The sequence below is a fragment of the Penicillium vulpinum genome (assembly GCF_028829585.1).
Source record: "Penicillium vulpinum strain IBT 29486 chromosome Unknown utg000002l_segment0_segment0, whole genome shotgun sequence".
NCBI lineage: Eukaryota > Fungi > Ascomycota > Eurotiomycetes > Eurotiales > Aspergillaceae > Penicillium > Penicillium vulpinum.
In genome coordinates, this window is record NW_026643242.1 from 3,539,679 (window position 1) to 3,565,664 (window position 25,986).

A 25,986-nucleotide genomic window follows, 5' to 3' on the forward strand; every position below is an offset into this window, starting at 1 on the left:
GAGTTAATCTTTAACTGCGTCACAATATGATTGGTCTGCTCGCTTTTGAAGAGGTTTGATTGGCCAAAGTCTATTGAAGGGGCCCACATATATCCATCTAGCTAGCTACCTAGGTAGAGATGGATACTGTGAATGACGCCCTTTGTAATGGACTCTGACTGTGGATAAATCCATATAAAAAGCCCTGCTGCCACCTGGATATGTTTTTCTTTCACTACAATACTCGTGGTTCTACTTTTACTATTCACATCTTATCACTTGCATCCTCTTTGATCTCATTCCAGCCATGTCGCTTCCAACTCGATCACTTGGCCGCAACGGCCCTCAAGTTCCCGCAGTTGGTGTCGGGCTCATGAGTCTCGGCAGTATCTATGGATTTGCCGGTTCCCTTGAAGACAAGGTAGCTTTCCTTGAGCATTCCCATTCGATCGGTGCGCGATTCTGGGATACAGCCGACCTGTACTTCGACAGTGAAGATGCAGTGGGAGAGTGGGTGAAGAAGTCAGGAAATCGCAACGATATCTTCCTGGCTACCAAATTTGCGATCCAATTCGACGTCGCTACAGGTATTCAGACAGTCCGCTCTGACCCTGAGTATGTCAAGTCTGCATGTGAGAAAAGTCTGAAGAGACTCGGGGTTGAGACAATTGATCTTTACTACTGTCATCGGGTTGATGGCGTAACCCCCATTGAGAAGACCATCGAGGCTATGGTTGAACTGAAGAAGTAAGTCATACCCCTTCGGATCAAGAGGCTCTGTCACTGATACACTATTAGCCAAGGCAAGATCAAGCACCTTGGACTATCTGAATGTTCAGCTGCAACTCTGCGCCGTGCCCATGCTGTTCACCCCATTGCAGCATACCAAGTGGAATATAGTCCGTTCGCTTTGGACATTGAATCGTCCACCACCGATATTTTGACTACATGCCGTGAACTTGGTATTGCTGTCATTGCCTACAGTCCCGTTGGCCGAGGCATCTTGACCGGACAGATTCAGTCGTTCGCCGATATTCCCGAAAATGATTTCCGCCGCATGCTCCCCAAGTATGCACCGGAACACTTCCCAAAGATCCTCGAACTGGTTCAGGGGTTGAAAGATGTTGCCAATAATCACGGCAGCACTCCTGCCCAGGTTGCCATCGCATGGCTTCTTGCCCAGGGCTCTGATATCATTCCTATTCCTGGAACAAAGTCGATCAAGTATCTTGATGAGAATACCAACTCCGTCTTTCTTAATTTGACGGATATAGAACTGCAAGATATCCGGGCGTTGATTAAGCGGACTGAGATTCCTGGAATGCGGTATCCTGCTGCGTGAGTTTATCCCTGTAATCCATGTTGATCTGTTGCTAATATTATTCCAGGATGATGAATAACGTGCTTGGTGATACTCCACCACTCTAGGCCTGACAGACCTTTTACAATATCTACAATGTAGAATTTCTTTTGATGTGCATGTGTTCTAGGCTGATTCCATATCTTTCAGACATCACAATAAACCAATAATGCGGTCAACATTCCAACACTAGTCAGGGGCGAATTACCTTGAGGATATCCCATAGTTTATTATAAACGCTTAATTTAGTGGACGTAGATAAACGATTCATTCTACCGCAAAACAAAGGTTGTCAATAACTTGTCATTTTGATTAGGCATTATGTCCAGTACATCCATAGATTGTTGAAGACATAGCTATCAGGGATCTGCCATCCTGTTTGCTAGGACCTTTCTCCGGGCCAGATGGATCTTTCCCTCCTTCCATAGCCAGTCATAAAAAGTACATAATCTTTTCTCCTCATGGATTCGCCATCAGATTGGTACTTTTGCTACCTTGCACTGTTCCTCAAACATTAATTGTCACTGGACCCCTACTTTGTATACCCTGGATTAATATCCAATAATATATTCTGCTAGCAACTAAAATAGAGATCAAGTTTCTTCAGGCCTCTTACGACGGATAGTGGGTCATTCTGGTATAATGTCACTCTATTGGGGAAATAGTTCCCGTATATTAAAAAAAGGCGGGGGAAGCCGTGTCTGAACTCTATATAAACCCACTAGTATTCCAAGGCTTTTTGCCTTAGAGCGTTACATCATATATCATCATATCAGGCCCTTGATCAGTACGAAGCACACTGATCATATGTACTGGAATTGCCCAATCAGTAGCGAATAGCAGGTTTGTGAACGTATAGTGGCCAATCAAGAGCTAAGTGCTGTCTGTATACGCGAAATATCGGAGGATTAGCAAATCTTACATATATTAAACAAATCTAGACATGGTGAGTATGGTTTTTAATATTGTACAGAATACTGAAAGTAGCTAGTCAGTAACTAGTGGCAAAGATGCCATGACCTTATAGTGACTAATTGGAGTCAAGCACGGGATTATGTATTCAGAATAACCAATCACTAGCAAGTTTTCGGCTCTATACAGATCGGGTTGATCAATTCTGCAAGCGTGGGATGTACTAAAAGTGGCCAATTGACAACAAGTCCTTTGTTATTTCCTCATGAACAGTTTGCGTACAACCCGTAGAAGATTCTTCATGGGAGGTCAATGCAGCACACCAGTTGGGATTGCCATGTTGACTTGCCGAATATACAGAAACGAATCTACTGCCACGCTAGGTTATGACGCCTTTGAAGAATCCGGGTCTAGAGCTGATCAATCGCGCGATTGCAGAATGTACTGAAGATAGCCAATGGACAACAAGTCCCTGATTATTTCCAGCGCCACAGATCTCCGACTCACTCACTATCCCACAATTCCAGTGGACGAGATGAAGACAGGCGGTACAAGCCGGATTGCACCACATACCGATTTCAGTCCCATCACACTGCTGTTCCAAGACAGCACCGGTGGCCTAGAAATCGAAGATCGGAACAGCCCTAAGGATAACACTTTTGTTCCTCTCCCACCGACTGATACGACGGAAATGATTGTTAATGTTGGCGATACGTTGACGCGTTGGACCAATGGAAAAATCACAGGTGGTATCCATCAGGTCACTACTCCTGAATCAATGAAGGGGGAGAGCGGCTTGGTTATACCACCCCGAATGTCAATGGCATATCTCTTCAAGGCTGAGCGCAATACCTCAGTTGGCCCACTACCCAAGTTTGTCGCAAATGAGCCGGCAAGATACCCCGAAATCACGGCTTTTGAGTTTCAACAATGGAAAAATAGCATTGTGTACAATATGGAAGAGGAAGAACATGCGCGTGCCTTTGATCGCTTCATTGAGACCCCCAAGGCTATCAAGTTGCAGGCGTAATGGACTTGGTGCATCTTGGACGTGCAAGTCAGCCAGTGCAGCCAGTGGTGGCATGAGTAAAGCTCGGCTTTATGCTATTTTTCGAAATTCAGACAAAGTTCCCGGTTGCAAGGAGGGGAAAAAAGTGATTTTCAGATTGGTGAATCTCAGACAGTATCACAGGTTGTGTATATAGCGACAATACTTTCGTTAATATCTGAAATAAAAACCTATTCAACATATATCTTTCATGATATAATGTCCGTAGATTCATGTATGTTATCCATGCATATTTGTAGACTCTTGGCTTAATGATATTACCGATGATTGGCTATATTGAGTACCTTAAATCATGCTTAGCCCTGATTGGTCATTTTGAGTTCATAGTTTGGATTTCTCGCTGCTGATTAGTCAAATTGAGAACAGAAAATCGATCTACTCTGACTAGTAAGTGAAACTATTTAATGAAGGAAGACTGATTCTTCAAGACCCTAAGTGTCTAGAACACAAGAGACTTCGTCGCACTGTGTTTTATTCAAAGTAGATTGTTTTGGATGTCGCATGAAATCATCTTTAGAACCAACCCGATCTCGCTGTTTTCAGAGAGATTGGGCTCTGTATGTACCTAGTCCAGGCGGACTAATGATTGGCTATTTCCAGTACACCTTCAGGTTTCCACCCCAATTGGTCACTATGCGTTCAATTTTGCTTCCTACTGCTGATTGGACACATTCAGGACACGCTGGAAAGCTATATTATGATTCCTTTGTTTCTTTACGCCCTTTCTCTCCAATCGAACTCTTGTTCACTGCCTATGTCGTCATACTCCGTGACAATATCAAAAAAAGGTTACATATAAAACTCCGAAAAGCTTGCAACTTACTGGTATCAAACAATCGCCTTCTCTCTTTCATCTATACAGATGATTCCACGACTTGAAAAATGAAACACCCAGAGACGATAGCACCCAGGTCCGAATATAGCTCATCACCGATGGATGCTTCAGACGCCTCGTATAAAAAGGATATGCTCACTGGCAACGAATACTCTTCTCCTTCCGACGTCGAAAAAACATCGCCGCATCTCCCCACAACACCCGACCTAGCACCTCTCAAAAGTGAGATCACTTATCCCGAAGGCGGCCGCGATGCCTGGTTGGTGGTATTGGGTGCGTGGTGTGGCTTGACCTCATCACTAGGTATCTATAACACATCTGGTGTGTTCGAGGTCGTTATATCCAAAGTGATATTACCGGAGGCTTCATCATCTACTATTGGCTGGATATTCTCAGTCTACGCCTTCGTAAACTGGGTCTGTGGAGTGCAGATTGGACCGACCTTTGATGCCATGGGCCCGCGTGCACTGATGATTGCCGGGACTATTTGCACGCTGATTGGAATTTTCACACTCAGTGTCTCTACAGGTAAGACGGTCCTCATACTACACCACATGCAATCATTCATGCTTGTACACCCTGATTATCTTGAATCTCCCTTGCTAATTGCAATATAGAATACTACCAGATCTTCCTGTCATTCTCCATAATGACCGGAATTGGCTCATCCCTTCTCCTGACACCCTCGATGGGTTGCGTCGCTCATTGGTTTATGGAGCGTCGCGGCCTTGCTAGTGGTATAGCGTTCATAGGAGGAGGGTTTGGCGGGGTTCTATTTCCGCTGATGATACAATCGCTCCTCCCTCAAGTTGGCTGGGGATGGTCGATCCGGATCCTTGGATTTGTGCTGCTTGTGCTTTGTGCTATCAGCGTGGCTTTCTGCCGAAGCAGAATCCCTCCCCGCAAAGGAGCTGAAACAACTTGGCGAGATACATTGCCGGATTATAAAATCTTCATGGATGGAACGGGAGCCATGGTACTCACAACTGTCGGAGTGCTCTTGACTGATTTGGCGTACTTCATCCCGATCACGTACACGCCACGTTACTATATCGATCGACAGCATCTCCCTGACGAGGAGGCCCTGACGGGGTCATCGGCGTTTGCGTATCAGCTTCTCGCGATTCTCAATGCTGCTTCATGCGTTGGCCGATACGTGGCGGGCGACATGGCGGATCGATTTGGCAGATATAATACCATGATTGTCTCGCTGTTCTTCTGCACAGTATCAGTTCTAGGCTTCTGGTTACCAGATATCCTCGCGCCAGACCTGGATTCTTACGCACTCATGGTAGTTTTTATACTACTATTCGGGTTTTGCAGTGGTTCAAATGTTAGCTTGACACCAATATGCCTCGGTCAGCTTTGCGAGACCCAGGAATATGGACGATACTACGCGAGCTGCTTTACGGTAGTGTCTTTTGGGGTATTAGTAAGTATCCCTATCGCCGGGAGTCTTCTTGATGCGGTGGAAGCCACAGGAAAAGAAAAATATTGGGGAGTTGCTCTTTTTGCTGGACTCAGCTATGTGGGCGCATTTTTATCTTTTCTATGGGTCAGGATCAAAGTAAAGGGGAGGGATTGGAGAGTAAAGTGGTAGAATACCAGACTTTTGGAGTTTTAAAGATCATAAAACGCTTATAGCAGTGCGTCCGTTAGATTAGTCCTGTTATAATGTTGAAATACATCCCTAGGACTACGCTATGTTACTTGGGTATACTGATATACCTTGTCTTTTTCAGTATTCATCCACCAATATCTTTACATGTAAAGATGTGTGAAGTGAAATCAGTAAAGCACCTCCCTCCTGCTGGACAGCAAAAAATGGGAAGCTACTCCAAAGACTGCTTTGAGGGCATATCGGAAAGCCAAACCACCCGCTAACCATTTTTCTGAATCTAGAGCATACATGGCCTATCATCTGGTCTGGCCCATGTTTGCCTTTAATCGGGATCTCTAATCCCTACCATAGGCACCTATATCCCCCTCACGCTAAACTTTCTTGGGGGGTACCATAGCTATCTTGGGTAGTACCTGCGTAGGATTTGATGTTGATCGTCATGCAAGGTACCCGTAAGCCTTATAAACATCCAGGTTAGGTATAGCCTTAATTAAAAGCCTTTATAAGGGTACTGGTTGTCACATGACATTCTCAGGTACAATACCCTGTTTTCATCCAGTATCACAGTATTTCCGACATTTATAAAGTGGAAAGTAGATCCTATAACTACTCCGTAGAAAAGGAAACATTAGTACGGGGAAGTCCCCGGGGCCACGTATTTCCGGCTGACAAATTACTTGTCGCTGCCCACCCTGGGCACCTGGGCAGGTGCCTACCTATTTCCACATTTGTTTTAGCTGCATATTGATCCTACCGCCAAATTTAATGTATATTATTATAAGATTAGCCTAGAAATATTCTACTCCGTGCTAGTACATCCTGGCGCCTACAACGTCCAATGTTCCAAAAACGACCCCGCAATCGATGGATTGCGCCAACCCGGCCGAGCACAAAGATGCTTTCAAAATACCTCATCACAGGATTGACATTCATTTTCATCTACTACCTTTGGCCTTCGAGCGTACCATACGAAATGGACCGAACGGCGTTATCGAAACCGTCAATAGGCATTTCTCTCACGGCTTCATATGGGTATGGTGCTACTTACCTTGGTTGAAATGAAATAACGCCCACAAACATATCGCAGGACTATATCCCTTCGCCACCCCGACGGTTCGTTCGAGGACATTTCTCGCGTCGAAGGTGATTCCAACTATATCGCAATGATAAAGCGACTCTCGTCACGTGCTGCATGCCATCCTAGGTACATTTCCCAAGGCGAAGTCTTTCCTAACATATAACTTCCACCATATTAACCCAAACAGTCCCCCCTACTCTTCAATGGAAGATATGTGGAACGACACACCCCGACAAGCATGGCGATCTTTCCGCAAAAAGATAGGTCTACCAGCATCTCCAGACGTCCAAATCATGAGCGAGCTCGTCAAAAAGCTCCTTTCTTCGAGCAAAGTCGCCACCCTTCCATACGTGGTAATAAGCTACCCAGGAATTGCGGCAATTTATAAAGAAGATATCAACGACATGGCGGATTACCTAGGTCTTCCAAAACTCACGGGCCTTTACAAATACCAGCCGTGGGAAGCTTTCGCTGCTTATGCGGGACACGGGCTAGGATTATGTGAGCACTTTGAGGACAAGGACCAATGCACGGATGAGGGAAACCAACTACCGGTGCACGAAACACTCCTGGTTGAATATACCGATCAAGCTATGCTACTGCATACAACACCTTTACGGACGGCAGTGGATGTGGATACGGGCTTCGCTGACCCTCATGCAATAGCTTCTTTTGAATTGGGTGCCAATTCACGGAGCGATAAACATGCGTCGCATGTGGCAGAATTCGTTTATCAGTTCTTAAGTCCTTGGTACACAGGTCTACTCCTTCCTGATGAGCTCTTGGTTATCATGACTGGGATCATGGATGAGGCTATAGAAGAAGCTATTCGAGAGGCAGTGGGGAGAGTAGTACCAAAGACTCAAATACTTGCGTCCAATTCTGAGTTTATTGCATCTAGGGGATCTGCGGAACTTGCCTGGAGAGTCAATATTATGGAATTTTCTTGAGCTGCCTTTTTGAAGAGTTGGAATGGATGCTTTCTTCAGGAATGCAAGAGAGAGAGATACTAGCAATATAAGCGTTATTATCCCTCTTTTCGAACGTCATTCACACATTTAAAATGAGTAGGAGAAGGTCGCAATTGATTAGACTAATTATCGACTAGGACATCCCTAATAACTATAAAGATTCGATAGATATATAATAATATTGAGCGATGCCTAAGGCACCCTATAGAGGACTAGGTAAACCTCGCCCTCTCCCGTTTGAAGGTTATAGATAAAAATAAAAATCATAACCAACATTTTAAGCATATATGTATGTCCTAGTCTCCGAATTTTGCTTAAATCATGATAACCCATGGTATGTATCAAGTATAGCTTGCTTGTACGCCGTCATCCCGTTGATTGTGGGATGGAAAATCCGGGCTAAGAACGCGGGGAGTGAAGCTGACCCACTGCTAAGAATCCCTAAGCTGTCATTGCCAGCAACATTATTCGACATCAAGCTTAGATCGATAGTCATGTTGTCAGCTACCAGGGCATTCTGCAGCTCGCAGTTAAAATAATCTCCAGCATCTCCTTCATTATCCCAAAGAGAAGTGCAATTGGTTGTGTTTGAGGCCACAGCAGAGATATTCAAGGTCCCCGCAGTCGAATACTCAAATGGGTAGAACCATATATCCGAATTACGATAGCTGGGCTCGCTGACACCTTCTTCGCAAAATCGGTGTCCGTCAAAGTAGGGATCCACATCGACGAAGTGAATGGACCCTCCACCTATCGGGGTTGTTGCGGTAACAACCCTTTTGATTATGCCGTTTAGATTTTTGGTCAGATCGTTCATGCGTTGGCGGCGTTCTTTAATCAGCGGTAGGACAGAATTCTCGAGGCAACCGAATTTGAAGCTGACTTGATCACATGCGTCCGTATCTTGATTCCAGAAAGACGGGTAGCCGGTCATGAAAAGATGAGCCTTGGGCGCAGCATTGAAGATGGCCTGGATGGCGAGTGTGAGGCCAGGGATAAAAGTGTCAGCTTCTAGACGTTTGTTCATCTCATCCAACGCGGCCGAGCAGTCATCGGAGCAGTCATTGTGGAAAACACTTGGCGTGCAGCCTGCGCATCCCTTAATATCTTTGAAGCGATAGACACACTAGAGAGTCAGCACAATATTCTTTTCACGACGCTTGTGAGGTTAAGAGAACAAATCAGACTCACTCTATCCAAAACACTGACGAAGTCGGCGTCATTCCCCCCAATGCTCAATGTTATCATGTTAAAATCTAGCTTCAAATCTGCGAGCTGGTGGGCTTGGGAGCGCGATGGTTTTTCATTGCCTCCTCCACCAGAGCTCGAGCTAGCACCTGGATCTTCATAGATATGCTTGGTCCTTGCCCCCGAGCATGCGATAAATTCGAAGTCCATCGGTTTGGGGCCGTTTATTTTGTCGGACAATGAGAGCTGTGGGCCAGCTGCCTGAGTAAATCGACGACATGGCGTGCCATCGTACTCATCTCCAGCACTCGGACCTGAAGCGAACGAGTCACCTAGTGAAGCTAGCACAGATACGTCGAAATTGGCTGAGGTACAGGTGCCGCTGGGGCAATACCCGCGCGTGCAAGCGAAATTACATAGACCCGAGTCTAGCCCGACAAGGGAAATGCCGGTGCTGGTGCTCGTCTGGGCCGGGGGTTGGATGAGGGGGCCCTCCGAGATGCAAGAGCAGGAGTTCCGTGGGCAGAAGCCAAAATTGCACGCATAGCTGCACAGGCCTAGGAAATTGTCGTTAGTGCTGTTGCCCCCCGTGCAGGTGGGCGGATCAAAGGGTGAGCTGGTCGGTATATAGGTCGGTTGAACCTCCACGGAGCAGTATTTAGAGGGACAGTAGCCCGCCGCGCAGGCAAAATTGCACAGCCCCGCGTAGTTAGCGTCGCCGTTGGCCGGATATCCGACGGTGTCCGTCTGGTTGGCCTGTTCGAGGATGATACCCATGTTGGTGCATACACAGGCACCGACGGGGCAGTATCCCCACGCACAGGTGAACTCGCACAGGTCGGTGAAGGCGTCGACACTGTAGCCAGCCACGCAGGTCTGCAAACTCAGATTGAATGCCGAGTAGACGGGCTCTGGCAATGTGCCGTCCGAGCCTGAGGCCACGAACGCGTTCCAGTTGGTCAGGCCCTCGACGCAGTTGTCTGGGGACACGTTTTGGACCGTGAACACGGAGAAGATGTCGATATCGTCGCGGGTGATGAAGACCTCGGCCCGCTCTAGGTGCGTCAGCGCGATACTGCCGTGGTAGAGGCCGGCGCCCCCAGTCACATGGGGGCCAGGGGGCAGGAAATCCCACTCGGCTTTATGGAAGTCTGCGTCGACCATGACCCCGACATCTGCGTAGTCGGACAGCAGCGCGGTGAAGAAGAGCCGGTCCTGCGAGACATCCTCGGGTGCGAACTCGAGCTGCAGCTGCGAGGCCGTGTTGCCGGTGGTGTTGCCGTTACTACAGTCATTGGCCAGAGAGGTACGGTACCATACCACCAGCCTCTCCTTCGTGACCAGAGCCCGCTCGTGCTTGTAGGTATCGATCATGAAGGGCAACAGGTCACGCCATCCGTCATGTGGCATGTCCTTGGCATAGTTGAACGGTGCCTGGCCGACGGTAAAGGCGTCAAAGGAGCTGTTATCGAGTGGCCCAATGTAGTGCGACTCGCCAAAGTCGTTCCACGAGATGATCTCGACAAACTCGGGCTGTAGGTACCACACCTGCTGCCAGCGCTGGTACCAGGAGTCATCACCACGCCACAGCCAGTTCTTGTCATAGCCGGGCATGTTGGTGTAGAACCAGGGCGATACCGGCATCATGTAGGGCTTCCCGCTGGAGTTAAGCGTTTGCATGTACGAGGCATCCACGAATGTGGTTATGTTCTTGTCACCCCAGGGCCAACCCGCCCAGCCTACGTTCGTTAGTAAGTGACTTTAACCAGGAGAATGTGGTGGTAGAGAGATTCACTGAAGAGACCATCGACGACACCGCCGGCCGCTGCAGCCGCGGGGATCGCACCCAGCGACGACCAATCCGGAACGAAGAAACAGCCGGTCTGGGATTTGATCTCGACCCAGTCATCCGCATTACCAGGCCCTTCAAAAGTTGACACGAAAGGCCCGCCGTTGTACTGGAAGTAGGCGCTGGAGTTGCCGTACTGTGTGATGAGACTGATGACATCTACCTGAGCCCACGACCCGTTGCCGGCGTAGTCAAAGGAGAAGAAGAGCTGAAAGTCGAGACTAGCTGCCGCCTCGAAGGCCAGAGTGAGAGATGCATCGTTGGCATACCAGCCGTTAGCGATATTCAGAGCAAAGGCGTCAAGGTGGGCATCGACGGCCAACTGGATGTTGTTCTTCCAGTCGGACAGTTCCCACGTCGGAGTGTTTCCCACCTAGAAGAATCATTTTAGCATTAAAAAATCCATGATGGATGGAGACAAGTACCATAAAATGAGCAAAGACAGCCTTAGCCTGCACATGGCAGGCCTGCAGCATCAGCGCACCTGCGGACAGTAAAGAAATGCGCATAGTGCTGACCGTGGACTCTGGTTCTCCATCTTGACGTCTTCTCTCAATGCATTAAATACTTTTCCAATGCCATCAATCGGAAGTGAAAGGAACGGCGCAATTTCCTGAAATTATTAAACGAGGCAGCCACCTTGTGTAGCGTGATCCTTTCGTCCACAGACTAGACGTAGCAGAGGACGAATCTGCCACGCACGAAGCCATCACCAAGAGGGCTCCACTTGCACAGATACGGCCTGCAACCGGAGTCCCGGTTAGTTAGAAATCGTCCAATGGTGCAGATGAAGCGAGGAGCGCGGTATATATCCAGCTCCACGTGGGGGCAGTATCCAGCCTAGCAATGATTAATTTGGTCACGCTCTCTTTCGGGGTTCTCGACCGAAATGAATAAGAGGACTCACGACTTGTCGCCGGTGAATGTTACATGGTGGCGGACTTGGTCGTCCATTCTGTACCCGAAGGAATGAGGTCGGTCTGCTAGCGTGGAAGACCGCAGTGTTATCTATTACATATCTGGTAATATTAGAGTGGGTCGGTGGTTGAAGCCGCGTTCAAAAATTGCCCTGTGCGCGGTGGCTTGGGTCTTCTTCCCTGGGAGCCTGATCGTCTCTGATGCTGAATGCTAGTGATTTTCTGTGATCAACAGTTCCTCATGTTTGTACAACATCATTCATCTGATTCTTCAAACATCCAAACCCACCAGATCATTAGTGATCGCGAAAGAAGAAAGAAAAGAACTAGGCCCCTTGATTTGGGCTTAGCTAGCGTTATACGGAATGTCCTGATAGTGTCCCGAATTTGCTAAGGCCCGCCACCAATGCAGAGGTCATGGACTAGGGCTCCCTCATTTATCAAGTCCATGAAATTGCGCTATTCGGACCACTAGTGACAGTAGTGGAAGGGGGGCGAGAACGAGCATACCGGGAAGGAACTAAAGGCTTGTTCGGAGACGGAGGGGTACCTATGTAGTATTAGGCGGGGTAGACTGCGACATTGCCCTACTTTGTCTACATGTACGGAGTAGTAGGATTCACTTACTACAGTTGATCTATTAGCGCCATGATTTCTGTATTTCATGCAAGTTGATTCAATTCCATACGGATAAATGATAGCACTTTGATCCTATAAAATCATCCTCAGACATAAAAACTAGATATTACTCTAGGATACGTATTGTATATGAGAACTCCATGGAATAATAGTATATTTCTTGTAAAAACTTCATATGGCAGTATCATAGAGTAACCGTGGAGAAATTAGTGATATCTTACAAGTCAAATACACAGAGCCGCGACTTGTTAGCTCAGTCCTTCTTGTTCAACACAGGTTTCCCCGAGGCGGTGAGTCTCTATGCCATGTGGTACGCCACCTCCGAAACTTGCGGAGATTAAGTATTTCAAGGGAGAAAACACTCCACTAACATTATCATATCCCTACATTCCAATGCAAAATAGCCCATTTTCTTAACATGCAAACACAATCATCGAGTTCGATTAGTTCGGATCAGTTCCAAAGTTCCCACGCTCGTTGGCGCGCCCTGACACACCGTACTCCCTCCTCCCACTCCTCATTTCTCTATGGCGTCAAATCTACCAAGATCTACTGCCGCCCGACCTGTCCTGCACGCCTTGCTAGAAGAGCCAATGTTGTTTTTTATGACACAGAAGAGCAAGCGCGACGCGATGGTCACCGGCCATGCAAGAGGTGTCAACCGGATAACGCGAGCTTCATTGGAGAGAGGGAGGAGGTTGTCACAAGGGTTCTAGCACTTTTGCGGACCAAGCAGAATAATAATGATCTGACAGTGAAGCGAGGCTTGAAGGAGTTAGCACAAGAGGTCGGTGTAACGCCGAGTTATCTTTGCCGCGTGTTCAAGAGGACGATGGGGCTTACGCTAGGAGCGTATATGATTGAGTTTGAGAGGGAGGTGAGCGAGGGCAGAACAGAGCGCTTGGTTCAATCTCCTAGCACAGTTGAATCTGGTATGGTCGATGCAGCGATAGAACCCTCAACGCCAGCAACAACAACATGGAGCCCCATGGCGCCCGTTGAGGGCCCAAACGACGAATTGGTGGAGCAGCAAGTGGGAAATGTCGCAGAGGCCCTGGACTTGAACTTCGATTTCGACGAATGGTTCTCGACTGGAGGTTTCGCTCAGGAAGACTTCTGGAACGAAAGCACCTTAAATGCTGGCTTGAACGCAGACATTTTGAACGACGGTTTCTACACATACAGATGGGATATTCAAGGTGGTTGATATTATCTGGGTAAATGCATAATTGGTACATATTTGCTGTTCACTATTTGCGTTCTTGGATACTTGAAAGAGCTTTCTTTCTCCAGCGTTTTCTCTGCTAATCAGTTTATTCCCCCAACGACGAATATGACTATATTTTGATATTTTGTTTTTGTCTTCGACATCCTTCATATTCATACTTATATTTTTGGTACTTTTTTGGCAAATAATTTGCGAGTGAAATGACTGTATTTTGTGATGGAAACACCTAACAAGCATATCACAAGCCTCTAATAAGCACCTAGACATCTAATAAGCACGCACTAAGCATTAGCCACTCTACACGTGATCAGCCACGCCTGAGACTAAACCACATTATACCTACCGAGTATAAACCTGGAAATCCCAGCCGAAGTCGAAGTTTGTAAACGCAAAAGGGAACTCATAATGTTGTAACGAAAAGAAACACAGAAAGTGGGCCATTACAGAGTACTTATAAACGAATTGTTGATCTTCTACTTAAATAAATCCAAGCTATTAACACTTGGCCCACTTGGCAACCCTTGGGGGTCGGGGCGAAAACCAGCTTCTAATAAATTAGGGAAACCCCGCGCCAAAAAAAGGGGGAAAAAAAAAGAAAAAAACCATACATTACGGTCTGTCCTCTTCCTCCTATATCAGATCCTTCCAATGAAGATATGTCTTCAAGCGACTCCAGCCCAGGGAACTGGATTACGGGCAGCTACACAGGCAATAGCATTGGCGTCCGTATCACAATCGCAACATTCATCGGCGTCGCATGGTACAACGTGATCGAGCTAGTCGTGCTCATCTTCCTAACCTTCAAACGCTATGAAGGCCCCTATTTCTGGAGTATGTTGATAGCCAGCATTGGAATTCTGCCGTATTCCGTTGGCTACCTGCTCAAATTCTTCGGCCTGACGTCGGTGGCTTGGGTACCCATCACACTGTTAACAATCGGCTGGTGGACAATGGTAACTGGCCAGTCGTTCGTGCTGTATTCGCGCCTCCACCTGGTGATCCAAAATATGCAGGTGCTTCGTATGGTGAAAACCATGATCATCACGAATATTTTCCTCCTGCACGTGCCCACGACTGTGCTCACGTACGCGGCTAACTTCTCCCGCTCGTCAGCCTCGGTTACGGGGTACGATGTCATGGAGAAGTTGCAGTTGACGGGCTTCTGTGTGCAGGAGGTCATCATCTCCGGGTTGTACATGTGGGAGACGAATCGTATGCTGCACTTGAATCAGGACCATGTTAGTCGCAAGACTATCTTGCAGTTGCTCGCCGTCAACGTGTCTTGTATCCTGATGGATATCGCGTTGATGATCATCGAGTTTAGGGATTACTATATCTATCAAACGACCCTCAAGGCCACGCTGTACAGCATCAAGCTGAAACTCGAGATTGCGGTCCTCGGCAAGCTGGTCAATATCGCTCACCAGCATGTGTGGAGACCGTCGTCTTTCAATACTACCGGTGGGCAGTACCCGTCTTTCATTGATCCAAACCATGCGTTGCATGATTTCAGCCATGCGGATTCTTTGGCCACCAGCTCAGGATCCAAGGGCCATACGTCTGGAACTGAAGCCATGGACAGCGACGTTAGATGAGCTTAGTTGTATTACTACTTCTATCAAACTGCTCCCCCAAACCAGATGGTCAACTTGATCCATCCCACAGTATTGCGAAAACATCTGCCGTCCGTAAGGTGACCCGCACCCGAGGTGATCCCAATCATCCGTCTCCAACGACACACCGGTCAACATTCGCTTCGTGCCTGTCCCTCAGGCTATAGCTTGACCGTTGAAGCTTACCCGGATTGGTGATCAGCCATGGACTACATCGCGCCTCCCCCCTACATTGAGTCATTCCTCTGAATGACCGAGAGTGAACAAATTCGCCGCCTGGAAAGCGAATGTCCTTTCGAGCATGCTGGAATGACCCCCACGCAAGCCCGTAACAAACGAGTATTTATTTTCATCTGCTAGAGATAGACATATCGGAGTATCATAGTCTCATCAGTCTGGAGCTATTTTTGAAGCATATTGAGCTTTCTAATAAAGACTAATGTCTGTAACTCGGAAAAGCCACTACTGAGCCTAGATGTTTGGTGAGATAAATTCTGGCATATATAAAACCCAGCCTTGTTTCCGTATGAGCGTAGGTAGTTTTTTAATTTATTGACCTATGTTTGATACCTTTTACATACTCGATCTCTACCATTCCTCTTCTAAATTGGATCGTTTGCTATTCGAATGATCTTCCGAGCATGTTCAAAGAGGCTAGGGCAAGGGAAATCTCCAACTATATCCCCCTGGCGACTATAGCAAAGCGGTATGCAGTATATTTAGTATATTAAGTATTAAGCAAAAAGAAGAAGAGAAAGAAAGAGAAATCTACCCTCAAGGGCACCAGTCACACAGGGGTTGGAGCTATAAGGGCGTGGAAGACCGGACTTCCTTAACGCTAGTTTGGGGCGGGCACGCCTTAACATGCCAATCTACCCCTACCAGATGTCTTGGAAGGCACGCGCTTTCCGTTCCCAGTGGCTATCCACTAAGTCACCGAGGTCGATTTGTGTTGGAACCTTCCTTGACACGCCCTACACATGATCTCCTTCCTAGTTGGGACATATCTACTCAGGATTACTTGTATTTTATTGAAATTACACCTGGGCAATCCCTTGAATTCAGAAAGTCACCTTCATACCAGGAGGTGGCACAACGGAGTGAGATCGCGTTTTATACTAATAGACAGCTGTGGACCTTTCCCATGCGAGGGTTTTGACACGACGCCAGAATGCATAGATGCCCTAGCCAGTGCTTTTTTTTAGTGCAGCAGAGCATCTTTCCAATGGGATCATTAGGTGTCAGGATGAGGATCACGCTAGTAAGGATCGCAGCTATATCCAATTGACAGCGAAGCATTGGACTGCTTTCAAGTTCGGTACTATCGCATTTTACATGAATTATGGCGATAGCCAGTACCAACTGAACTCCATGGTTGCGACATGATAGGAGTAAAATATTGATTTTTCCACAATCATGCGTCAAATTTCATGAGTGGCTAGACATCCAACTGTGATGTCGTGAGAAGGAATTAGAACTATGTGCTCATGTGTGTTTATGTTGCCTCAGATGATATGTATAGGAGGTTGATTTAAGATTGCGAGATTTTAAATAAATTATCCGTCATCTCAACCTAATTTTCAAGCCCTTTTTCGCATCTAATTAGTTCATGTAGTCAAATCAGGTATACTTTCAATCGGCATCGGCATTGTCATCCGGCCTCGAGCCCAAAGTATCCGATATTAACAAGCCCAGCTTTCCTAACGTCATTCTCAACTTTCAAGCGAGAAAATCCCGAAGGAAAAAAAAAACGTAATAAAAAGTCCGAGATTCGCGTTTTGTGGTCTTTGCCGATCCCGTGAAGCGCCTACGACCGGCCCGGTGATGTCGGGAGTGGGGGAGAGGATAAGGAACACACAATTGAACATTTGGAAGTAAAAGTGAGGAGGAAAAAAAAGAAAGGGTATATTTGTCTATTCATATCTGTATCTGTATCTGCATATTTATATTTATAATTCGAGCCTGGAGAAACCTTAAGACCCCTTCCGCAGATCATCAAGTTGATCATGCAAGTAAATCCGGCCCTCTGTATTACAGAACCCGCCAATTCCGAAAGCGGGGATAATGCGACACATACGCAGTAGTGACGCACTAATCCAGTCGCGACTGACACGGCTGATCCGGTCTTTGGTCGGCATCACCTGTGGCCGGTTGTATAGATCTAAGCCGAGCAGGTGGATTGGTGTGCTGATGAGTTGAATGGAGGCTGGGATGGCGAGCTGTGCGATCAGGATCTTGAGATATTCTTGGGAGGCGATGGAGTCTGGGATCGATGCTGAGACCATGGCGGGGAGGCTGAATGAGCCAAAGATTGTGAGAGCGTCCCGGACGAGGAAAGCTGAGTATGTTGCTACTGGGATTCGGGTGCGGCCAATTGAGCGGGCCGTTTTAGGGGGTGAGGTTGTGTTGGAGGTAGAAGCCGAAGTAGGAGCGGGAGTAGGAGTTTGAGTTGGGCTTGGTGTGGTTGTATTGTTTGTGGCTGCCATGGAGGTATTGCCGTGGCCAAATAATTGGGCAAATTTCACGTCCTTCCAGATGCCCACGGAAGAGTTGACTATGAATGTTGAAGCAAAGGTGGTCATGCCTGCGATAGCATGGTCGATATTCGGGTACCACTTGCTCAGTATGGTCTCTGAGGCATTGGCTGTGGCAAAGGTTGCGGTGTAAAGGGACCAGACGAGGAGACTGGGTCGTGATGTTAAGAAAGTTGAAGGTTTTGTGATAGAGAGCCAAAGGTGTCTGCGGAATGCCGGAAAGAGAGGCTGGTTGTAGAATGATTTCTCGACGACAAGTCTGGATGATATTGGTCAGTATCCTGTTGGTAAAGGGGAGTTTGACACAGCTTACCTATCAAAGATCATCACCGCTGGTGTGATCAATGTTGCTGAACCTGCAGCAACGACTACATCGGCCGCCAACAGTTCCGCCATCCGGCTTTTGGTGTGCTGGATACCGAATGGCATAGCCTGTTCTTGGACTTTCTGTGTCATGGTTTATGATATATAGTTTAAGCGAACGATGCTCTCGTCATATGCTTGTGACCGTCTGGCAGTCTGCTGTTCGTGATTTAGATACAGCACCGGGCAAGGTTAAAAGCTGCAATCTAACCGGACTACCACTGTTAGGTCAAATAAGTTCAACGCGGGGCATTCCATTGAATTATGAGACAACTTACTGTGGATCAATGCTGATCAATGGAACGAGTTAGGGTTTCACGATTTGGGGTGCACTGGGGATGGAAAGAAGGAGGAGAGTGATAGAAGAAGAAACCCCTCCGTAGATATATCCCCAGCACGTATTCTATAATGTAATGCGAATATCTTATCGAGACATTAAGCAACATCAACATTTATAGATCGCTGGCTCAAAAAGACAACGCGTCGGCGAAGCGAACCAATCACAGCTCCAACCGGGCCGGCGGCCGGTGCTGAGTACGGGCCGGTGATTGGTGCGGTCGCCGTGCCGTGATCGACCTTATAACTCAGGGACGAGATTCTAGAAGTTTTTGAGTACTTGGATGTACTTCGGAATACGAGAATATCCAGACGTATACAGTTGCCTCAAACGGACTAATGTATGGTTCCTCCCCGCATTCCCCCGATCTCACCGCATAGTCTATCTCGATGAGTTTTTCTCTTTCGACTTTTTCAGAGTGGAGTCACTATTCGCCTTCAAAATCAGGTAGTGAAAAAAAAAACAGATAGGGGTTTCTGATCTGCATCCCGACGTATCCCTCACCAGTAAATCAATAGTACAAGTAGTACATGACTATAGAGAGGGATAAAAAGAGGGATAAAAAGACGGTTGGTCCTCTATGACAATAGACTGGGATGTGTTCATTTCTGTGTACTGTAATGAGCCTAACCGATTGCAACGCAAAAAATGTAGGCAAAGCAGTCCTCGAGACACTGACTGCATGAAGGCTTGATAATACACCGACAAAAGCTTCGCCCATGCTTCTCCAATAATAGGTGGGCATAATGGCCATAGATAAGAATCCCAGAGGAGTATACGCGGCTATACATTTCCACCTGTGCACAGGCCCATTCACTATATGGCGTTACTGTTGGCTATAAAGGTTACATTACATGTTTCCTGGACTATACCCACGGATAGTATGACACACTAGGTATTGTCCGTATACGAGTCAAGACTTGGGCATTAAGATCGATTTCGAGTGACATGTCTGTATGGTCACCACTGGGCACCAATACACTAGTAGATGGATCCAATAGAGATTCCTCAACAGTTCCACTTTAAGAATACTACCGACACTGCGGGGTTTGGTGAGATGTGTCAGTGCAGGGGGTTTTTTTTGACTCAGACCCAGCCCATTTCTACTACGATATACATTATATATGCTGTACTAACGCGTGAGGGCTGGGACGGAACCTTAGAACATAAAATCGCTTACAAGACACTCAGTTAACAATCATTTCAGATGGTTACCTAGGGCATCCATGGATTCCTACATAGGTCCCTGTTCTGCTTACTCACAGGCATAGGATCGATATTCATCCCAGTTCTACGGTATACACTAGAACTAAAGGACTTCGACCAAAGATAGAATAAGTGTTGGAAAATCACTCGTATTTGTTTATTGAACAGAAAAAGAGAATACCTAAACCCATATGTTCCTGCGTGAAGATGTTTGAGCTATACCCCGACAATGTCTGGTGTGTATTGCCCTAAACACGCCTTGAAGAACATGTGGGGTCAGCCTTCTAAGCACTCCAGGGTAATAACGGCATTAAGACCAACTCATCACAGCCCTAGGTTAGATTCTCGGCCGACCTTTATTTATACCTGCAAAGGATCTTTTGACAGTTAAGGCAAACCGGAGAAAAATGCTCTGCTGTAATGTCCGAGCAGATTCTCAAGTAACGCTGCCTGGATGTCCTATTTTGACTTTCACCTTTGTATAGTATATGTAATTAAGTCGACCTTGCCTTTTAGGATATCATGGCCAGTTTAGGAAACTGTTTATAACAGTAGACTTTGAAGGTATCAAGTCCATCTCCTCACTTGTAAGTGCAGAAATTTTAATAAATATAGGGCCCAAAGATCCTTGATGCCTGGGATTATATTTGCCCGACGACGAGTCAGTATATATTTAATGTATCTGTTGAAAAAAAAAAAAGGTTGTTTACCCACTTTCCTGTGAAGCTGTATCCTTGCCTCTTGACAAAAGAAAAAAAAAAAGAACAGAAGGGTCACTGCGTGTTGGAACACTTTGCTCGCTACAGATCAACGCTTGCATTAAATCAAGGGATGACCTATATACCCTACCAACCCCATCTCTATTACACATAAATATCTTTTTTTTGACTTGAAGCCTTCCAAGAGCGACTGTCATCATGCAAACAGGTATAATCTGTCTGGTTTGAGGATAGTAGATGGATTGGGGAAGAAATGAAATTTCACAAGCCTCAAACTAGACGGGAGATCACCAGCAAGATTCTGGAAAAAGAATGGTAGGGCAGACGAAGATACGGAAACCTGGAAAGTATTCAACCAATCCATTCAGTTATGCCGAGAGACGAAGGGGATGAGATTTGAACAGCTTTTAAAGACGCTTAGCTGTAAGAAATTCTCTGGTTGACAATGGATAGGAAGGTGGAATATGATTGCTCATCGGAAATCCTCCACTAATGAATGCATTGCCTATGGGATGTACCAAACGGGCTAAGGAATCTAGAACATTGTTTGGGATTGTCAACAAAAGAGATGGTAGTGTGACGCTCATAACTTATTTCATATGATGATACTTAACTACATATGGCTTTGATAGCTATATTGTTGACTAGGAATGGTGGAACCCGATGAAGTTGTCTTCAGTAGTAGTTGATGTCTCACTATGTTATAGTATCATTTGGTCTTACTGTTCTATATTAGTCCACGGGTAGATAGATGGTTTCCTTATATCATGAAACCATGGATACATATTCATGGCTCATTCCATGGACTAACTCCGAACACTAACTCCGTTAGATAAGCCCAGAACCTTCTCCACATTAGTCACATGGCGATTGTGCCAGCGCGTTCTATCAGATCACATACTCGAATCTCTAGTTCATTCCTCCAGTTCCTGCGTCTTATCCTCAGGTCCAAAGATAACTGAGCTCAATAATGCCCCCCATAACTGTATCTAAAGGGCGCAGTCCCTCCAGTGACCAAAACGAAACCTTCACGCAAATGGCCGACACAGACCTGGAATCCCTAGGCCGACACTGCCAATATGAGTACTGCGGCCAGCTAGATTTCCTCCCCTTTCGCTGTGAATCCTGCCACAGTACATACTGTCTAGATCACCGGACCGAAACCGCGCACCAATGTCCTCGCGAAGGCGAATGGGCTCGCCGCCGCAATGGAACAAACAAGAGCCACGAAAACCGCACCGCCCCCGAAAAGCCATCCATCTACAACACCGACCAATGCGCCCATACACAGTGCAAAACCCTCATCAACACCCTCAAAGATCCTGCTGTGCGTTGTCCCCAGTGCAACCACCAGTACTGCCTCAAACACCGTCTCCGCGAAGAACACGAATGCGCCAAGATTACCCCGCTAGGCACGCGCCAGCGCAATGCCTCTTCGCCAAACGATACTATAAAGTCTATGTTTTCGCGTGTACGCACTTGGGGCCGCGATAAGCAGCAAGCCGCTGCCAAGGGGACCCTGCTGCCTGCTCTACCGAAGTTGAAGCCCAAACCGAATAGTCCGGCTGCGCGTGCTGTTGCTGTCAATAACCTTAAGCGGTCAGCTAAGGGGGATGCTTCGGTTCCTATGGATAAGAGGCTGTATTTGCATACTGTTGGCACCGCGGAGACGCAGGCTGCAGAGCCGCCCTCTGGGGATTTCTTTTTCGATTCAAGGTGGAAAGTTGGGCGTGTGCTTGATGACGCGGCGAAGAAGTTGCGGGTTCAGAATTTGAATAATCGGGTTGATGGGGAGGATTCGAGGTTGCGCATCTTCCATGTTGAGTCTGGGGAGTTCCTTGAGTTCTCGGAGGCTATTGGTGCTGGGAAGGTAAAGCAAGGTGACTCGATCGTGTTGCTACGTGGCGCTGGGGCTGTTATCAAAAGCGCTTGATGCATTTATTTGCATTTAATTGCTCTCTTTTTTTAAATCTTTTAATATTGCTTTTTGCTTTTCGGAGCATATACACAGCCTGATACACCTGCGAGCATGTTTTGCCCCAACCATCTATGGGTTTATTTGCTGATCATATAGACTTGGACTTTGAATGCATTGCTATTTTTTATTTCAAAATATGTATAGGCCTGTGGCATAAATCACAGGATAATTGGTATCATACAAATATCGTCACTCGGACAGTGTCCGCAAACTAGAACCAGAAATCTATATAATCAAACGCTCATCTTCATTTTAATGATCTTGTGAGGCTTGTATCCAATGACCTCAAACTCATCCTCCTTCCAGCCATCAACGACTGCGCTACCCCGGTCATCACGCTTAATGCGCAGCTCGGGGAACTCAGTTGGTTCCCGAACTAGCTGCTCATTGAGCGCATCGATGTGGTCAAGGTAGACATGGGCATCACCCATAGTGTGGATAAGAGTTCCAGGATGAAGGTCCGCAGCGTGCGCAAGGATATGAGTGAGGAGAGCATAGGACGCGATATTAAAGGGCACACCAAGACCCATATCGCAAGAACGCTGATAGAGGACACAGGACAGGGTACCCTTCTCCGATGGACGGCCAGTCTTTTCATCGAGTTTCATGCCAGGCGGGAACGAGACGTAAAACTGGGCGAACATATGGCACGGGGGCAGAGCCATCTTTTTCAGATCAGCGGGGTTCCACGCGCTCATGATGATGCGGCGATCGAAAGGGTTGTGAATGAGCTTGTGCACAACATCTTTGAGCTGGTCGACACCCTGGCCGGTGTAGTCTGTCTTGGCGTCGACATACTCGGCACCAAAGTGTCGCCACTGGAACCCGTACACGGGTCCTAGATCGCCTTCTTCGCGGTGACCGAGGCCGGATTTGTCCAGGAACTCGCGGCTTCCATTTCCGTCCCAGATCTTGATACCAGCCTCGGAAAGTGGGAGCGAGGAGGTGCAGCCAGAGATGAACCAGAGGAGTTCGGCGAGCACGGCGCGTAGGAAAACTCGCTTCGTGGTGAGGAGGGGCAAGACGGGGATCGGCTCGCCGCCTTCTGGATTCGGCTTTGAGAGAGAGAATCGTAATTGTGGCGGTGCAAAAATTGATCGAGTGCCAGTGCCAGTGCGGTCAGGTCTATGCTCGCCTTCAGAGAGGATTGTGCGTATCAAGTTGAGATATTGGTGCTCTTCGTGCGAGGGATCGTGTGGCGGCGAGGATGCCGCGGGGGCTGCGGCGACTTGGTCTTGAGTCATGGCGCAGCTGGAATTAGTGAGAGACGGTATACTAAATTTTCTGTTGATATTTGATAGTAGAGAGACACTTAAAGTACCAAATAGACGATGGAGAGGAGGGATCTGGGGATCAGTGGATCGCGTCGACGCGACACGTGATCACGTGCGAATCTCGTATTTTATAGTCCTCCAATCAACTTATTCAAGGAATTATCCAATCAACTGTTAGTTCGCTGTTATGAGTATTAGCATGCGCTGCATTGCTTGGGTACACACACAATAATTTCTTCCCTGAAGCTTAACATTGATACTGACATATAGAACCATTTTGAAGCCCATATATAAGATTTCAACAAACTGCTAATTATAGATATTTCTGACCGTTACATATTATTCTAACAATAATAATAGCTCAAGAATAGAGGAATCATGTCTTATGCTCTGTAAATATTTGATGAGATGCACTCTATGTTCAGTCAGTCTAACACCGCTGGAATGGACACACACGCTTTTCTATAACGTGAAGTGAATCTATCGTTATCAAAATCTCATTAAGATCTTATTTGATTAAAACCAATGATTACGCCATCATGAATCGGCCAACAAGTCCACTCCAACTCCCTGCAGAGCACCTACTGCCCACTTAGGGAACTTCGATTTATCGCCTCCATAGATATCGGAAAAGAACTTGCGAAGGAAAGCCGGGTATTGGTCATCGATAATGGCCTGTCGGATTTTGCCCATCATGGTCAACATATAATGAACATTATGGATGGTCAAACTGTCGAAGTATTAGAACAGAATCAAGATATTGCGGTTGGTCCACACTTACAGATGAGCGCCGACGGTCTCTTTGGCTGTGATGTGGTGCATGTATGCTCGCGTGAGCCCAAGGCCACCTTGGTCAGTGGGACGACAGCAAGTACAAGTACAGCCTTCCTCAACTGGACCGAAATCATTGGCGAACGATTTATGGCTTAGTTTCAGGGTCCCAGAGGAGACGATAGCATCACCGAAGCGCTGATTAATGTTAGTGCAAAGACCAAACTGGAGGGCATGTTGAGGCTTACCGCTGTCCGTGTCGGCCAAACACAATCAAACATATCTGCACCAAGAGCCACGGCTACAACAATATCCTCGGGATATCCCTAGTTTTTGCGATTAGCCAAGGCAGAAGAACCAATTCAGAAAGACATACCACGCCCATGACGTATCTGGGCTTATGTTCCGGGAGCATGTCAGTGCATGTATCCACTCTTTGGTTGGTCAGTTCATTCGGTCTTTTTGTTTCATGAATGTAGAGGCACGTACACTTTGCAGAACTCCTCCTTCGCCTCACCTCCAGATAGACCTCCAATGGCGATTCCCGGTGTATCTCGCGCCACCATCTCTTCACAGCACTGTTTTCGCAATTCGAGATCCAGGCCACCCTGGATGATACAAAAGAGGTTTTGTCGCTCGGGATATTTATGCTCCTCGATGCACCGATCTAGCCATCGCACAGAGCGGTCCATAGCCTCCTTGATGCGAGCATGATCAGGGGAAGTGGTTGCAATCACATCGTCTAATTGCATGATAATATCAGATCCGATAGAATTTTGAAGAGAAATAGAGTGTTCGGGAGTCAGTAACCTGGTGAAAAGTCAGCATTTCAGATGTTCAGCCACACAGTTTACAACGAAGTCACCTACATTGGCGAGCCATCGTGCGGGCTAAGGAATCGCACTCCTTCCTCCGTAACAGTGGCCAACTGAAGAAGTGACACCATCTGGAAACTGAGAAGCAACATACCCGGTTAGTAACATACTATCAATGTACGAGGGTAGTTCATCTCACCCCCCACTATCGGTCAAGAGATTCCGATCCCAGCTTTGTAACTTATGCGCTCCACCCACCGCATCTAGTACCGCTTGGCCGGGTTTCAGACCTAAGTGATATGTATTATTCAAACACAGCATGCACCCCGTCTCTCGTAGCTGGTCGTATGTTAAGCCCTTGAGAGATGCCTGTGTCGCAACGGGCATGAAGATCGGCAGAGGGACTGAGCCATGAGGAAGGTGGAGGGTACTCGCACGGGCCTTTGTTGTCTATTTATACCATATCACGCATCAGATATATGTTACAATAGGGTTTAAATAGCCCGTCATGCCACAAGGACGTACCGAGCATTTGGCGTGGCGATCAAAGGTTAATGCGGAGGGCATAGATTTGCGGACGGGAGCAGTGGTGGTTGACATAGTTGCAATTGGTATGGACAGAGCTGAATATAATGTTCTAGCGGGGCGCCTGGCTAGCAGACGGTGGCATAGCATGGGGAGGGGTGATTTAAGTGTTTGCGACGCGATCAGGGCCACTTTTATCTGATAA

General features: G+C 47.0%; 11 protein-coding genes across 11 annotated transcripts; 7 read left to right on the top strand and 4 right to left on the bottom strand.

Moving 5' to 3' along the window:
- Window positions 1-286: 286 nt before the first annotated feature.
- On the top strand, window positions 287-1,407 carry N7479_004404 (Aldo/keto reductase; the record flags this gene model as incomplete). The annotated part of the gene is made up of 3 exons (XM_057252101.1): window positions 287-726; window positions 778-1,317; window positions 1,368-1,407. The coding sequence occupies 3 exons, from the start codon at window positions 287-289 to the stop codon at window positions 1,405-1,407; spliced, it is 1,020 nt and encodes a 339-aa protein (XP_057111426.1).
- Window positions 1,408-2,708: 1,301 nt separating this feature from the next.
- N7479_004405 (Oxoglutarate/iron-dependent dioxygenase) lies at window positions 2,709-3,281 on the top strand (the record flags this gene model as incomplete). The annotated part of the gene is made up of 1 exon (XM_057252102.1): window positions 2,709-3,281. One exon carries the CDS (start codon window positions 2,709-2,711, stop codon window positions 3,279-3,281), a length of 573 nt encoding a protein of 190 aa, XP_057111427.1.
- A 972-nt stretch (window positions 3,282-4,253) lies between these two features.
- On the top strand, window positions 4,254-5,819 carry N7479_004406 (Major facilitator superfamily domain general substrate transporter; the record flags this gene model as incomplete). Its single annotated transcript, XM_057252103.1, has 4 exons — window positions 4,254-4,683; window positions 4,773-5,446; window positions 5,494-5,587; window positions 5,800-5,819. 4 exons carry the CDS (start codon window positions 4,254-4,256, stop codon window positions 5,817-5,819), a joined length of 1,218 nt encoding a protein of 405 aa, XP_057111428.1.
- Window positions 5,820-6,614: 795 nt separating this feature from the next.
- N7479_004407 (uncharacterized protein) lies at window positions 6,615-7,804 on the top strand (the record flags this gene model as incomplete). Its single annotated transcript, XM_057252104.1, has 3 exons — window positions 6,615-6,808; window positions 6,864-6,980; window positions 7,042-7,804. The coding sequence occupies 3 exons, from the start codon at window positions 6,615-6,617 to the stop codon at window positions 7,802-7,804; spliced, it is 1,074 nt and encodes a 357-aa protein (XP_057111429.1).
- Window positions 7,805-8,144: 340 nt separating this feature from the next.
- Window positions 8,145-11,371, bottom strand: N7479_004408 (mutanase; the record flags this gene model as incomplete). Its single annotated transcript, XM_057252105.1, has 4 exons — window positions 8,145-8,951; window positions 9,017-10,752; window positions 10,809-11,235; window positions 11,288-11,371. The coding sequence occupies 4 exons, from the start codon at window positions 11,369-11,371 to the stop codon at window positions 8,145-8,147; spliced, it is 3,054 nt and encodes a 1,017-aa protein (XP_057111430.1).
- Window positions 11,372-12,836: 1,465 nt separating this feature from the next.
- N7479_004409 (Ada DNA repair metal-binding) lies at window positions 12,837-13,625 on the top strand (the record flags this gene model as incomplete). Its single annotated transcript, XM_057252106.1, has 1 exon — window positions 12,837-13,625. One exon carries the CDS (start codon window positions 12,837-12,839, stop codon window positions 13,623-13,625), a length of 789 nt encoding a protein of 262 aa, XP_057111431.1.
- Window positions 13,626-14,302: 677 nt separating this feature from the next.
- N7479_004410 (uncharacterized protein) lies at window positions 14,303-15,241 on the top strand (the record flags this gene model as incomplete). The annotated part of the gene is made up of 1 exon (XM_057252107.1): window positions 14,303-15,241. One exon carries the CDS (start codon window positions 14,303-14,305, stop codon window positions 15,239-15,241), a length of 939 nt encoding a protein of 312 aa, XP_057111432.1.
- A 1,991-nt stretch (window positions 15,242-17,232) lies between these two features.
- Window positions 17,233-18,249, bottom strand: N7479_004411 (uncharacterized protein; the record flags this gene model as incomplete). Its single annotated transcript, XM_057252108.1, has 2 exons — window positions 17,233-18,052; window positions 18,107-18,249. The coding sequence occupies 2 exons, from the start codon at window positions 18,247-18,249 to the stop codon at window positions 17,233-17,235; spliced, it is 963 nt and encodes a 320-aa protein (XP_057111433.1).
- A 3,139-nt stretch (window positions 18,250-21,388) lies between these two features.
- N7479_004412 (AN1-type zinc finger protein) lies at window positions 21,389-22,351 on the top strand (the record flags this gene model as incomplete). Its single annotated transcript, XM_057252109.1, has 1 exon — window positions 21,389-22,351. The coding sequence occupies one exon, from the start codon at window positions 21,389-21,391 to the stop codon at window positions 22,349-22,351; it is 963 nt and encodes a 320-aa protein (XP_057111434.1).
- A 278-nt stretch (window positions 22,352-22,629) lies between these two features.
- Window positions 22,630-23,640, bottom strand: N7479_004413 (thymidylate synthase; the record flags this gene model as incomplete). Its single annotated transcript, XM_057252110.1, has 1 exon — window positions 22,630-23,640. The coding sequence occupies one exon, from the start codon at window positions 23,638-23,640 to the stop codon at window positions 22,630-22,632; it is 1,011 nt and encodes a 336-aa protein (XP_057111435.1).
- A 567-nt stretch (window positions 23,641-24,207) lies between these two features.
- Window positions 24,208-25,931, bottom strand: N7479_004414 (tRNA-ribosyltransferase family protein; the record flags this gene model as incomplete). The annotated part of the gene is made up of 8 exons (XM_057252111.1): window positions 24,208-24,400; window positions 24,452-24,639; window positions 24,690-24,767; window positions 24,818-24,875; window positions 24,931-25,251; window positions 25,311-25,394; window positions 25,456-25,706; window positions 25,782-25,931. The coding sequence occupies 8 exons, from the start codon at window positions 25,929-25,931 to the stop codon at window positions 24,208-24,210; spliced, it is 1,323 nt and encodes a 440-aa protein (XP_057111436.1).
- Window positions 25,932-25,986: the final 55 nt, after the last annotated feature.